The sequence below is a fragment of the Amphiura filiformis genome, chromosome 6 (assembly GCF_039555335.1).
Source record: "Amphiura filiformis chromosome 6, Afil_fr2py, whole genome shotgun sequence".
Taxonomy (NCBI): Eukaryota; Metazoa; Echinodermata; class Ophiuroidea; order Amphilepidida; family Amphiuridae; genus Amphiura; species Amphiura filiformis.
Window position 1 is genome coordinate 45403090 of NC_092633.1, and position 15889 is coordinate 45418978.

A 15889-nucleotide genomic window follows, 5' to 3' on the forward strand; every position below is an offset into this window, starting at 1 on the left:
TGGGATAGTCCCATTTGAAATTCACACTCCCTATGTGAAAGATTAAGGTTTTGTTTAGGGGGGTATATGGATTTCAACTGGAATAGCCCATTTTGGAGCAGACAACACTGAATGGGTGGTTCCGTTTGAAATTCACACTCCCTGTGTGGGAGATTAAGATCATGTCTTCCATAGGGGGTGTATGGGTTTCAACTGCAATAGCCCATTTTGGAGCAGACAACACTGAATGGGTGGTTCCGTTTGAAATTCACACTCCCTGTGTGGGAGATTAAGATCATGTCTTCCATAGGGGGTGTATGGATTTCAACTGCAATAGCCCATTTTGGAGCAGACAACACTGAATGGGTGGTTCCGTTTGAAATTCACACTCCCTGTATGGAAGATTAAGATCATGTCTTCCATAGGGGTGTATGGATTTCAACTAGAATAACCCATTTTGGAGCAGACGACACAGAATAGGTGACTACATTTAAAATTCACACTCTCTGTGTGGAAGACTTAGGTTGTGTCTACCATAGGGTGTATATATTTCAATTGGAATAGCCCGTAGCCCAATCATACCACTGGTTCCAGTGTTTAATTTGAGGGAAATGCAACACAAAACCCGGGCAGCTTATTGTGCCAATTATAACTCCCAAGACATAACTTTATAAGGGCTGGCCCCCTGGGATGAGCACTGCTTGCCAATTAGGGATGCTCCTTGCCAGTGTATTGGTTGCTATTTAATGATGATGAGGATGATGAACTGACCAAACTGGGTATATCATGTAGGCTATATGTTTAGAAGGGTACATGTACAGGAGTTAAGTTTTGTGATTTATGAAGGTGTGAAATTTATATGAAGCATTGATTTGAAATGTGATTGGGTTAACTTGCAGATTGAGATGAGACAGATAGGGTTGGGATTTTCGGGTGCCCGGGTAAAAAAAAAAAAAAAAAAAAAAAACCCATGAATGATCCTAGCATTTAGGTCTAGGTCCAGGGACACTAGGAAACCGGGGAAAAAAATAACTTAAATTAAAAAAAGAAATTTAAAAAAAAAAAATGTCGGTTACCCGGGCATGAATTTCCTGCCCGGGTACTAGGCTACCCGGGCGGGACTCGAATTCCCAACCTTAGAGACAGATGACAACTTGAATTCCATACAATACGATCGACGAGCGTAGTACACACATTGTAGGCGCTGGAATGAAATCACAGTTTTCTTTGGTATATCTCATTTGTTTGGCTCAAAATTAAAAGGGATAATGTGATCAGTGAAAACAAACATAAAAATAGGAATCTATTCTTTATGCAAATCACACATTATTGCTTTAAAGCCATATTACATATTATAACATTTGCTGAGGAGAATGCCCTCAAATTTTTTTTAAATTCTGGTTTTTACACGATTGTACAAATGTACTTTAGTCAATAAAGATACTCCGCAAAAATCAAGACTTTAGGTGCTGTAGTTTTTCCAAGATTTTGAATAAAACGATGGAACCGTCGTTTTATTATTACGATGGAAATTATGTTGAACATGTATGCACAGTACGCACACAGCGTGTGGGATACACATACACACACCCCGAGGATTGGACCATTTTACAAACGCGGGAGTAACATGCATGGGCGCTAGTAGTAAATTCCAATTTTCTATGCTTTACCTCACTTGTTCTGCTCAAAATTAAAGGGACATATCTGACAGTAAAAGCTAACATTTTATGGAAAATAAATACTAATCTATTTTTACAGAAATGTTATAATATGGCTTTAACTTGCAGATTGAGATGAGTCAAACTTTAATATCTTTGACAAAATATTTTTAAAAAAATGGCATTGAGTTATTCCAGTTGAAATCCATACATCCCCTATGGAAGACATGAAAGGCTACTGTCAATTGAATTAACTCCAAGACCTTCACCAACTCACCATTCAGAAACTCACTTTGCCATATTTTGTCTGCAACACAAAAAGATGGCAAGTGAACTGCTATCAACCTTTGGAACCAGCTTGAAGCCTATGAAGACTGGTAGAAGTGAACAAACTCTTATCTCGTTTGAATTGTATTTTAAATACAGTGGAAACTCATTATAACGAAGTTGTCAGGGACAGAGAAATTAGTTCTTTATATCCAAATTTCGTTATATCAGGGTTGTAAAACAATAAATAACAAAAGAATTTTGTATCTTGGTTCTGGCAAAATACTTCTTTATAACAGGGTTTTTCTTGTATCCGATTTCGTTATAATAAGGTTTTACTGTATGTTGTAAGAGTTTGCATTACAACTATGGACTAAATAAATAGCGATGTGATCAAGCTATACTTCGTAGTCAGTGGGAATGGTCTAGTTCGTAGGCACATAATCTGATTGAACAATTGCATGATTTCGGGTGCCGTCTTTCAGGCCGTAGACAACCCCACGTCATGAGTGTTGGTAACACGCTTGTAGAGGTGCGTGTATGTATCATGTTGTATGCCTAGACTGGTGCGGAATGCTTGCATGCGCTAGCAGTACGCGTAAAAAAATAGTTTACAGTTATTAAAATAATATTTAACTGACTACGAAAGAGAATAAATGATAGGAATTTTTGTTTTTACTATCATCTACCTATGATAGATGACAGGCAGGTCTAATATTTTTTATCGTAGTGGACCTGTCAGTCATCTATCACAGGGTAGAGGATAGTAAAAACAAAAATTCATATCGTTTATTCTCAAAATGCAGGGCGGGGGGCTCCTGGCCAAGGAGCAGTGCGGGCCCTTTAACATCTCCTTTATCTGCCCTATCCCATTTTCAATTTTTCTCGAGGTCCCTAAACCCCCGGGGCCCCAGTCTACCATGTCCACCCCAGGGTCCACCCGCTTACTACGCCCCTGGCTCATTTGTCGCTATGGATTTTGGGATATATTATAATTAGTATTCAATTTTTGTATATTATTGTTCTGAGCAATACTAAACTTTAACCATATCTGTAGAACTGTAAGTCCTGTTGTGGTGGAATTTTCAGCCAAAAAAAAAAGCTTTGAAAATGTCACATAATTTATAATGATATTAAAAACTGAATTAGGACTCATTTTGCTTGATCACATCACTACTTAGAATTAGAGCAATTCCACAGCCATGGTAGGGAGAGAAGTTGCGGCATTAACATTGTAATGAAATTAAATTGATATTCATTTGACGAGATTGATTTTGAAGATAAAATTGATGTCACAGAGTAAATCAATTAGGGCAAAGCCAATGCATAATGTGTCCTCAATTATTTATATTGGAACAACATTGGATGTCGTCATAGTGCAAATTATTGATTCATTTAAATCTGAATAATGTTATGATAATGCACACTGCTTTATTGTACTTGAATCGTACCATTGCAATGCAGATGATGTTTGAAATAAAAAAGCACAGTGGTGGCACCATTGAATTTCAGGGGGGAAAAATTGAACAAAATTGGAAATTTTTGTAATTTTGGGGAGGTTTGGGGAGGGGTTTAGGATACTGATGGGAGTAGGGTCATTTGCCCGTGGTGCCGCTGGAAATAAACAAGTTTACTTGAGTTGATGGGCATTTTAATGAATAGAATTGGTAAGATAAGAACAGTTGATTAACATTAATATGTTGTTCATTTTTTGTATCTAGGCAATTGTCAGCTTCGATCAAATAGAATGTCAACATCTGATTAATGGCCAGTTGTTTACTAGTACCGGTAATTAGGACAATTTTTCGGTCGCATTACACACTGTTCTGTTCGACACAAAACGCTTTTGAGAAAATCACGGATTGAAAATTCTGTTGTTGGATTTGGCTTGGCTTTGACTAATGAATGGGTAGAAGTAGATTGTACATTGTTGGAAAATTGCTGTACTTGAGAAACACAAAAAGTAAAAAAACTTTTTTATATCTCATCCATAAGAAAGAATTGAGGTTGCCTGAAAGTTTCCTCTTTTTAGCTGATTTCCTCTTTTTTTATTCCTGAAACTTACGCATTATTTGTTATTTTCAGCCCAATTTGTGCTTTTTTAGCATGATTTTGTGCTATTTTCCTTTTTTTAAAAAGCATTTTCCTCTTTTTTTCACAAATGGTCAGTTTCAGATCGGGAGGAATGTAAGTTGGTGGATTTGAAGAGCTCCAAAACATTGCTACACACCAATTTGATCAAAAAAGTCAAAAATAATCTCAAATAGAACAGTATGTGATGCGACCGACAAATTGAGTAATTACACTTACAGTAAGGGTAATAATATCAAATTAAGTGGTTACTACACCCCTGTGGTAAATTTGTGGCTATTTTGCATTTTCTCAAAACTAATAACACACTGGTAACAAAAGTTATGTATATTATTGGGGCAAGGGATCCAATGACTACGCTGAAATTTCAGTGACTCAAGACAAGCGGTTCAGTATATATGATAGGAAATGAGGTACATCCTAGCGGTACCTTATTTCTTATCATAAATAACGAACGCTTGTCTTGGGTCACTGAAATTCCAGTGTAGTAATTGGATTCCTTGCCCTATATTATACGTAATTTTTGTTACCAGTGTGTTATTAGTTTTTGAGAAAAATGCAAAAATAGACACAAATTTATCGAGGGGTGTAGTACCCCCTTAAACAGGATTATATTTATTTATTTATTTATTTATTTATTCTTTCTTTATTGAGGGTAATACTGCTTCAGTGACAAGCACTGCTTTTCAAGCAGGCCAATAGAGCCAATAGAGCCAACAAGTGTTGGAAGATGGAATTGGCAAAGATCTGGGGGTACCAGGGCCAAAACTGAATAAGGGCAGGCAATGGCTTGGTGGCTTGACTGAAATTTGAGCCCTGCTGAACATGGTTCAATTTGAAAACCACACAAACAAAAATCCAAAACCATCAAAATACCTTATTCGTCCGAGTATAGTCCCACGTTCAAGTATAATCCTACCCCCCATTTTTCGAAAAGTTCCAGAAATTGTGATTTTTTTTTTTTTAAAGTTAATGATTTCAAAATGCATTCAAATTCAATGCATTTTGAAATCATTAACCCTAACACTGACCCATGCTTTTTGGTATCGGAAGTCAGAGAAGATCCGATTTTTCAAGAAGAAGAAGAATTTTGACTTGGCACCCCGGGATTGAAACCTTTGACCCCTCGCATGCCAAGCGAACGAACGCGGACCGGTAGCTGCTCGGGTTATTGTTGCCCGGCCAGCAATTCCGTGATCATATCACACTTTGGGTGATTGCGTCATCGCAGACCCTGGGATGCATGCATGTTATGAATTTTTCATCGTGGTATTTTGTGGTTTTTACTGGTGTTAGGGTTAATAGAGTATGACATGAATACAAATGATCAATTTTCATATTAAAAACACAAAACATCATGCAATTTTTTTTTTTTAGGTCAACCATGAATGATCCTAGCATTTAGGTCTAGGTCCAGTGACACTCCAAATCCAAAAAAAGAAATAACTTAAAATTTTTTTTTTGTGGAAATTCGAGTATAATCCTACTCCCCAATTTTGAAAAAATTTACCTAAAAAACGGGTGGCACTACATGTATACTCGGACGACTACGGTAATAGATTGTATTAGGAGCCCAGATTAGGAGATAATAATATGATGATACGATCTTATACAGTCGATCTTTACACAGTGGAAAGTAATGGTGTATGTATTGGCAAATTATTAATATCATGCTTTCATTTAATTCCAAGAAAATAATCCTAAGGGGGATGCATTCCCAACTGGCACGTGATTTGCCACAAAAATACTTTTGCTAAATCTGTTTTCGGCTAATTAGGTATCAGGGAATGTTTTGATGGGTCTTTGGGCCATCATTAGCTGTGAACAGCATTTTTGCCTAACCTCAAGTTTCAGGCATAAAAATGATAACATAATACCAATACTTCTAGCTCTATGATCAGAGAAGAAATCTTACCCTTCCCAGAATCCTTTGCAATATGATACATCTCCTCATTTCATAAAATAACACTCCCAATTAACAGACTCCCTTTGTTTACATGTTGAGAATAGAATGGCCAAACATAGGTCGATAGTCAAGAAATAAACACATTTTGTAAGATCTGGATGTGCTCTGTTCATTGAGGTATATTTCATCACTGTCGACCCATGTTGCACTAGAGATAGCAAATCAGTACAGCAAATTGAAATGAGAGAAATGCATTATGGGAAGTGTAAGGTATCTTCTCTGAGCTATGATAATATTGTGTAAATCATTGACATTATCACAGAAGGAATATTCATCATGGGATATTAGTTTACAGTAGTAATTAATTTGAGAACAGAATGTTGTATGGTGTAGGCATATGTTTTGAAATTGAAATTTTTAATGTGTAGAGTGTGATAGATGCCGTTGTGGGGGGGGGTACTCAGCACAAATGGCCATACGGAGATGTGCCGCAAACATGGGTAGCATTTTTGGCCTTTTGGTATATTCAGACATGCCGACTTGTATGGTTTCTCTGTAATTGAAACTGTAATTATATGGTAACATGAAAAAAACGGTGGTACGGTCAACTCCCCCCCAAAAAAAACAATCGGTATTTGATAACCGTGACCAAAGAACTCTTAATCCATCTAACCTTGAATCCAGGGCTGTAGCAAGCGGGCGACCGGGGATGCCATGACCGCCCCCACCTTTTGAGAAATTTGTTATGTTTTTCTTTATATCTCTATTTCAATTTGGGCATATTGTAATTTGGCCACCCCACATTTGTGATGGCCACCCACATTTTTCAACCTTGCTACGGCCCCGGTCCCCGCACTCCGTTAATCCGCGGGTATTCATGCTCGTGGAAAATTTCGCGTAATAAGGGGTGTTTTCAGATGAAGTTCATGCGATTTGAAACACACAAAAAAGGGTGTTTTTCAAACCACGTGTTCGCGAAATTGACAAAAAGGCTATTTTCATCGAGCAGCCTAGGCGTTTCCTCCAGAAAAGGGTATATTAGAAATATCGTTCGCGTTTTGGCGAAAATAGGGGTTTTGTCGAAGGGCAAATAATTCGCGAAATCGCTAAAAAAGGGTGTTTTCCCTAAAAACTTGTGAAATGAGATGCAAAAGGGGTGTTTTTAAAGTTCACCGACAGGCATGAGTACCTGCGGATGCACTGAGTGCGGGGACCGGGGCTACGGCCCTGCTTGAATCTATGATTTAATCTCATGACTATCCTGTAAGGTTAACACTCTGAACAACATTAACAATAAACTCAGGAAGACCTTCAATCTAACTCAAACTCTGAATCAGTCAAACCCCCAAGCTCTGATTCAATCTCTTGATTAAAATTCGGAATAACATTATACTTCAATACAATAAAATTTTGGAAGACCTTCCATGGAGCTGAAACCCTGAATGCATGTGTAAAATCTGCAGGCCCAAGTCAACACTTGAGAAAATGTGAGTCTTCCACTAGGATCCACACCATGCTCATCTATCAGGGCACAGTTCTTTAAACCTAATACATTTATACGTTCATTGAATGACCTTTGAAAATTTGGGTAGAAAAACTCATACTCTACAACTTGAGGTCAAATTTTGCACTTTGGTTGTTTAATTGAGGTTATTGAACTATGCCATTTGGATGAGGCCATTGTGGTCCATAGTGTTCAAGATTATAAATTGGTTAGATCACTACACAAGTTTCAAAGTTATATGTTGTTCTCTGTGGTGAAATTGCTGATTGAGGCTGCTATCAATCCATGGGACATTCACTGTTAGCTCTGCAGCCAATCTTAACTCACTCCATGCAAGTGTCGACTGCAGACGACAAGTTTCATTTTTGTTTAAAAAATTAAAAAATTTCAGAATTGTAAATTGTCATGACCATATTTGGAATCGGAATGAAAAATGCATTAAAATGAGTACAAACAAGCCTGGTATTGGTTCAGTGGTTCTTAAAATAGCTCTTGATATTTTGAGAAAATATCTAAAAGCTTGGGACTTAATATGTTGAAGCTTATGACTAGCACACAGAGCATTAAATTGTCTTTTCATAATGATGATGCTACCTAAAATGGACCTCGCTTCTGTTATATTTACCCTTATGTTCAGCCCCAGGGCAGCGCTTATTGTTTATAATCCGAAAAGGCTGTAAAGGGTTTTTTCTATTGAATCGATATATATGTTTTGTGTACAAATGTAGGTTCAAGATTAGTTTTGGTAATTGCAGTCTTGCAGTAGTAGAGCTATGATTTAGCAGAGCAGTTTGGAGTCTCAACTCCCCAATATAGGAAGAAGATGGAGTGTTGTACATAACAGTCAGTACTGTGAATGGATTGGGAGTGCTGCAAGAAGATAAAAAGTAATTCCAGGGATGCGATTTGTCAGGATTTTTCCAGATTTTCCAAATTTTTGCAGTCAAAATTTACGCAATTTTATTGATTTTTGCCCAATTTCACAGTGCTTTTCTGGATTTTTTACTATATTCTGGATATTTCACAAGCTTTGAATCACACCTCTGTAATTATTTTGGGAATTTGGTGTGTGCGTGTTTTCCCCTGAACATTGTGTTTTACCTCGATGCTTATATTATCCATACTATCCCCAATGATAATACTGCAATTTCCCACTCATTTTCCTCCAAATTATGGGATAATGGGAGAGAAGCGAAAGAGGTTTGATGTCGCATGACTGTCCACTCTAGCATTCCTTTCAGCACTGTTCATAGGAGGACATCGTTTTATTTTTGTTTAATTTTTTGAATTAATCCTCTAATAATTGGTGGATTCAGTTCATTTTATGTCAAACAATTGCTAAGTGCATTTAAGATTCAAGCAGGAACAGTATTTAAAAAAAATTAAAATGATTCTCTAAACATGTAAAAATAACCAAAATTGACAAGCATTTAAAAGCTGACTGATTACTGTCTTGTTTTCTCATTACAGGTGAAACAGGTGCATTGTGTCACAATTTGAGAAGACCGCGATAGCAGCGCATCGTCTTTTTACTGCTGGATATATCCCAAGTGCTCCAGAGTGGACTGCTCAAGTGTTTTGTCTTTTCCACACCAATAATTAATCGTGTTCATCGATGTCACAAAAGTGAGTGGTCAGCGAGTGGTCAGCAAAAGGTCGCAGCTTGAGGAGACTGACCACAACGAGTTGATACAGTTGAATGCATCTCGTGGCATCGGTCTGTTATGATACAGAAATAGACTGCTTGAAAAGGCTTCGTAACACACCATTGGGAATAATCCAGTTACAAGAATTATATTGACAACCTGTGCTGGTTGGAATATATACATGATATTTTGTTTTCTCTGACGTGAGTTGAAAATATGCGACTTCACATTTTATAAATCGGGAGATATTGTGATATTTCTTCAAGATTCCTTTTTTAAAATTACACTAACAGCATCGTAAGAAAGAAGTGCACGGATGTGAATACTGGTAGACAGTTAGGGTTTCTTATAACAGGATTACAATTGCTTATAGGAGTACATGCGATGACAGCCACAAGACCGGAATTATATGCAATCGCTGGGAGAGAAACTGAACAGTTTCGAGCATAACACTTTTCCATCTCTTATCTACACATCTTATATTTCTGAAATTCTGGTAAATGTGTCGTCTGTGACAACAATGTAGATGTTTTGCGTTGGCGCTGGAAGGAATTATAACCACTGAAATTTTTGTTTGCAGGATAATCGCAGTGTGTTAGAGGAGGAAGACGTTTGGAAATTATGAGTACAAACCTGGCTACAGATGCCAGCCAGATGCTGGCAGCAGCACTAGAACAAATGGATGATATTATAGCAGGTAAGAGGCTAATACACATCTCAAGAGGATGTGTAAGGACGGGCATTTGGAATGCACAAGTCATGTATGTATGTGGTGTTGTTATTATGTATTGTACATGTATCACATGTACGTATACAATTTGGATCAGTAGCGCATAGGCGTAGTAGTGCTAATGATGATAGGTTCAAATATTGAACAATTTTATATAGGGATACTCTAGTGTCCATGTAAACAAACTTGATTTAAAGTATTGTAACCAGTTCAGGTATATATGTACACAATACAAGATATCTGACAAGCAAAAGTAAGTCATTTGAGGCAAAAATTTATTTTGAGATATGACCTTGTTCAATTTTATTTTTTGCATTTTATTGTTTTGTGAAACAGGAAAATATTCACATCTCTGGAAACCCAAATCTAATCTTAAGGGATCGGTCACCCACCTTTTCATAGTATTTTTGTGGGACCTGAGAGCACATCAGACAACAACATGCATTCTGAATACAAGGAATGTCCTGATGATATCAAATAATTTAAATTATTTTTAAATTTATGATATAATACAAATTTTATGGCAAATTATTAAAGTAAACTTTATATAAATCTAATGATAATGTACTAAAAGTGTATGTACCTGGGATGAAAAGCAGACCATTAATGGAAAATTTTGCCCTTTCGTATTGAAGATATACATAACATAAAGTTTCCCAAAAGATGTTTTTATGCAAATTCAGAATGCAATTTGATGTATCTGATGTGCTCTCAGGTCCCACAAAAATACTGTGCAAACATCGCTATCCGAGCCAATTTTGAATTAAACATGTTTGTCGGTATTAAGATCTGTGGTATAATATTTTCAGTATAATGATTCAACCGTACACCGATCATACAATATGCAGTCAAAGGCATTATGCTACATTCATAAACGGATATCAGATTGCATATTTTACTTTTAAATGTTTCAACGGTAGATGCATACATTTTTGTAGCACCCACGTATATGTGCATGTAATCTACTTGGTTTGCGCTTGCATAGTCAGGGATGACTTTTCAGTAGAGACACATGTACAATGTATTTATAAATAAAACCAGTAATTACGCTTGCATTGGCAAGGATGACGTAGAGACATATATTTATGAATCAAAACCAGAGATGCCTTAATTCAGTTTTTTTGCGATTCCAAATTCCAGCGTTCTTATTTATTTTCAATCCTTTTGGGGGCTTTTTAGCCTGCATTTGCATGCTTTTTCAGGTTTTTCTCACCAGTTTCAGGTTTTTTGAGTGAAAAAGAGTGGTATCTCTGCAAAACAATAGTTACAGTACACTCTTTACTTTGGATCAAGATTTAGTTTGAAAAAGGGAACCCTTTTGGAATAATTTCTTCAAACCTTGTGGTAATTATGTATTTATTTTCCTCTGCATAATTTGCAAAGGAGGGGATGTTTAGTCCATTGGGTATTAGCACTTGCTGTAAATGTACATAATTTCCAAACTGTTGTGGCAATTATTTTGGATTAAAGACATACAGGTAGGTACTATACATACTGGAAGCAGGAATTCTGCTCCAAAAAAGAGGGGATCGGACCTCATACATAGGGGGCTACATGTTTGAGACCTCTAATTGTACTGAAAAGTGGACATTTTGTGCTGCATTTATTTTTTACACTTTATATATTCCAAACAGCACCTGTGAAATTGTCACTGCAAAAATCTAAGCCCATACATGTAGGTCAGTGTAACGAAGTTTATAATGGTGAATTTAAAAACAAATAAAACAGTTAGAAATTGGCAAAGCACAAAAAATAAGATGCCCAAAAATGTACACTTTTCAACAAACACTTGGATTGCTTTGTCTTCTCTTTGTATCAAGGAAAAACCCATGAATTCCTCCCATGACATCCTACATGTATGTTGCCAGGCAGTTCCTTAGACATTAAATAGCCAAGTGTTGAATGATGTTACAGGATTACTTTTAACCATACATTTATATAGCAAACTAAGTGCTGTGAACATTCAGGGATGTAAATCTGCCGTAAATGACCAGAATTTCAGAAATTTGCCCCCCCCCAAAAAAAAATTGGATGAAGATAATTCATCAAAAAAAAAGAGCCAAAAATATTTTTTGGAGGTGATGATACCGTGCATCGTGCATCCAATTCCCTGGCCAAACACCCTGTAAATGTTCAATAACGCATGCAAGCCCTCGGCCACCTGTCCAAGGACCAGATGGATTTTTAGGAAATGGATATATATGATATATTTCATCAAATAGTCACCCCCTCAAATAAATGCCCCACCACTTTTTTCAGCCAAGATGTTTCAAAAATGCCAATATTTCCATGCTATCTTCTGTAGTAAGCTTACCAAGTTGCCCACATGGTCCATAATAGCATCAATAATTGGCGAAAATCTGGATTGGAAACCTGGAATTGAACCAGAAGTCACTGTTTCTAGTTCATAGTTCGTCATTTTAGTGTGAGTTTTAAGTTTACCTAATGATTTTAACGGGAATTATCATTCTAAAATTGACCTTGAATAAACCCCCCCCTTGGGAAAATGTAACACCCCCTGGGGGCGTTTATTTGACGAAATATTGTAGGATGTGCAGGATGTAAAAAGATTAGTGAATGGTTTAGTCAATTTTGGGCCAGAATTAGCAAAGCCAAAAACTGAAAACGAGGCAAAATATTTTAATTACATTTTCGCAGTGGGATTTAAAAGGGATGCAGCAGATATACTGCGCCAATAAAGTATCCTTACACTTGGAAAAATAATCACAATTTCCAAACTGAACAATATTGAGGTAAATTTGTTTTCTTAATAGCTGCACTATCTAATCCTGCATATTATGACACCACATTGAATCCAATGTGACTTCAAGAAGCAAAGTTACAAGCATTTGATTAGACGAAGGTCCAGTTTTAAAAGTGACAAAGTGACCTATTCAAAACTCCACAGACTAGACATCTGGTTTGAGAGTGGTGAATGGCTAATTTATGCATTTGGCTTTAATTTAAAACAAAAGGAACAAAAGAAAACTGAAACAAAAGAACTGACAAATAATAAAGTTATGAAAAGTACAGAGAAGTAAAACTGAAATAAAAACTGCTTTAAAAAACGCTTCATTGAAGAAACTGAGTTGTCTCTTTCTTTCGCTTGTTGGAATCTTTTTGCGCCTTGTATAGGCCAGTTTGTCACTTTTAAAACTGGACCTTCGTCTAATCAAATGCTTGTAACTTTGCCTTTTGAAGTCACATTGGATTCAATGTGGTGTCCTAATGTGCAGGATTAGATAGTGCATCTATTTAAAAAACAAATTTACCCCAATATGGTTCTGTTTTGAAATTGTGATTATTTTTCCAAGTGTAAGGATACTTTATTGGTGCAGTATACATGCCCTATAGGTTTGAAAACATGAGATTACATTAATTTAACAAGTTGGGACTGAAGTCAAGTTAGTACACGTAGGTAGATGAAAGCACTCTGCTGTGCATGATTTAGCATTTCATAGAGATATTATTAGGGACATAATCAAAAATACAAATCACATCACCAGATTGTCTCCATGTGTGAGAGATGTGGAGGTCTACTGCAAATGTAAGCACACTTTACACCCCCACTCATATACAAACACACCCCCACCCTCACCCACATCTCCACACACATGATGACATTGCAGCTGTGAAGTGTGAAGTGTGAACCTTCAAAACCCCAATTGTTCTCCACTCGCAGTTTAAAGACATATAAACATGGCCCTAATGGCCCCGGATAATAGCTTTAACCTCTACTTGGAAAATGAATTGTGATACCCTCTGCTGTGCATTTTGTGCCTCATATAAAGAGGAGTCATGTTATAATATATCTGTATTAAAATCTGTAGGTTTCATTGAATGTATTGACAAGCAGTGTTGCTGCATCTCATTGGAACTGGGGAGCTAGTAGGGGCTCAGCCGGGGTCACTCCCATTGTGGCCTGTACACCATCCGCGATTATCAACTTTTGAAAAGCACCCTAAACAAGGATTTAACCCTTGGCTAAAACGACACCCTAAACAAGGATTTCATTCCTAACATCAAATTCCATACCCTAAATTTCATTTCAGCGTATTTAGAAATTGCAATTTTGCTACCCTTTTTCCAATTTTTCATGTTTTTGACACCCTAAACGCGATCACGCCGCGTATCGTGCCTTTCCACTAAAAACGACCCTTTTACGCGTTTTCATTATCGCGGATGGTGTACAGGCCACAATGGGAGTGACCCCGGGGCTCAGCCTCCCAATAATTTGGATACAGTGGCTTGAATACCCTTCAGCCCCCAAATTATCCTGGCACCCTCAAAATTTGGTTTTGTGAGCCCCGATGTTGAAAACCTTGCAAAGCCACCTCATCTTACCAATGCATGCATAGTTGCATAGTTGCATACCACAACACACATGATATTGATTGGAAAAAGTATAATGTTTGCACAGCATTTAGGCAGTAAATGGTTTTCAGAAAAGCTGAAAAAAAAATGGACTTGCGAGCAGTGCACTTAAAATTCTGCAGGGTGTATTCACTCCATTCAAATTCATGCTTTGACACAAATTAATATTTATCAGTATCAATAATAAAACGTTGTATTATATTATGTATATAGACAAATCTATTCAATCATTGGAATTTTCACCTGCTCAACAACCACACAGTGATTTATCCGATACACTGATACAAACATATTTTTGTCTCAAATACAATTGACCTATAGGCTTGTGACTAGTTTAATAAATGACTTAACTATCTGTGTCACTTATCATTAGAGACAGTTGATGTTCATATCTGTTTAGTAATTCAGTATGTCCAGTGCTACCCACTGCAGCTAATAGGTGTATCCCATCATGCTCTGCAGTACCATAGTAGAAATGCACATGCCATTGAAAGTGTACACAAAATCTCTCACTTCAACTTTCAATTACTCGCTTATATCAGGGGAGCTTAGACTTTTGTTTGAAAAAGTATGATCTCGAAAGTGTTGTGAAACTATCCATAGCTCTCAATATCTACTCTTGTTTATATTTTGTATACATTTGCTACATGGAGCAAGCAGATAGACTGCAATGCATGATGGGATACTCCCTTTAGCTGCTGTGAGTGCTACCCATCACACAGTGAAATGTGATGAGCGTACTTCAGGTTGCGACTTGTAATTGAGTCAATTTGATCATTGGCCTAACCTGGTGGATCCTATATGAAGTTGTTTGAATACAGAAGGTTGTGTCAAACTGGAGACTATCAGATTGAGAACCAACTCCAATATTAATGTTGATGGCATAATTTTGCTGCACTTTTGTGACCGTCCACCACAAAGGAGCTGTAGTTTGGGTGGAGCAAGTTTTGAGATGGTCCATTGAACATCTTATAAAACAATAGAAAACAAAGAATCAGGAGCTGCATCCATTTAGTAAATGATTGGCTATCTGTAAGGCCCGGCAAAAAACGAGATCTCGCTTTTCACGCTGCGATTCTCGCTATTAACCAATTATCTCGCTTTTTAAGAAAGTTCCCAAGCAGTATACTTACAATAAAAATGTTGCTTTATGCCATAAAAGTTCACCGAATTCCACGAAATGAACTTCTCCATCGGAAAAGTGTGCAGAATTCAACAGCATTGCAAGTGCAAAAGCCATGGCTTTACTTTATAAAAAATGACATTTCATTGCAAATGAGTTCAAGTTTAGGCCAAATATCATTATATTTATTGAATTACTGGCATATTTTGACAAAAACATAATTCAAGGTCAAATTTTTGTCACTTTTTCTTCGACTCACGCCGGCATCGGCAGTTCTGTTTACCTGTACAATCTAAACTGACCTAATCTGAACAATAGAGGGCAGGCAACATTTTTTATTTTTTATTTTTTTTTTATTTTCGTATTTTCGGGCGTTTTTAAAGCTCCTTATGCCATTTTTCGGGGGGAAATCTCGCTTTTCTCGCTTTAAAAATTTTGGATCTCGTTTTTTACTTCAAAAAATTGCGTTTTTTGCCGGGGCCTAACTATCTGTGTGGTTGATCCCTAGTATTTATGAAATATCAGTTAATGGCTGTTGTGTATTGTGCAAAAATATCTTGTGTGTAATGTATTAAACAATACAATTCTACCATTTAAAACTGATTAATTTA

The 15889-nt window shown here is 36.9% G+C and overlaps 1 protein-coding gene across 1 annotated transcript in view; it reads left to right on the plus strand.

The window, feature by feature from the left end:
* LOC140155486 (liprin-beta-1-like) overlaps positions 1–15889 on the plus strand; it is a 167218-nt gene that overhangs the window by 33628 nt on the left and 117701 nt on the right. The window contains 1 exon segment of the mRNA XM_072178353.1: positions 8876–9748. Coding sequence (XP_072034454.1) covers positions 9673–9748 — 76 coding nt within the window. The 5' untranslated portion in view covers positions 8876–9672.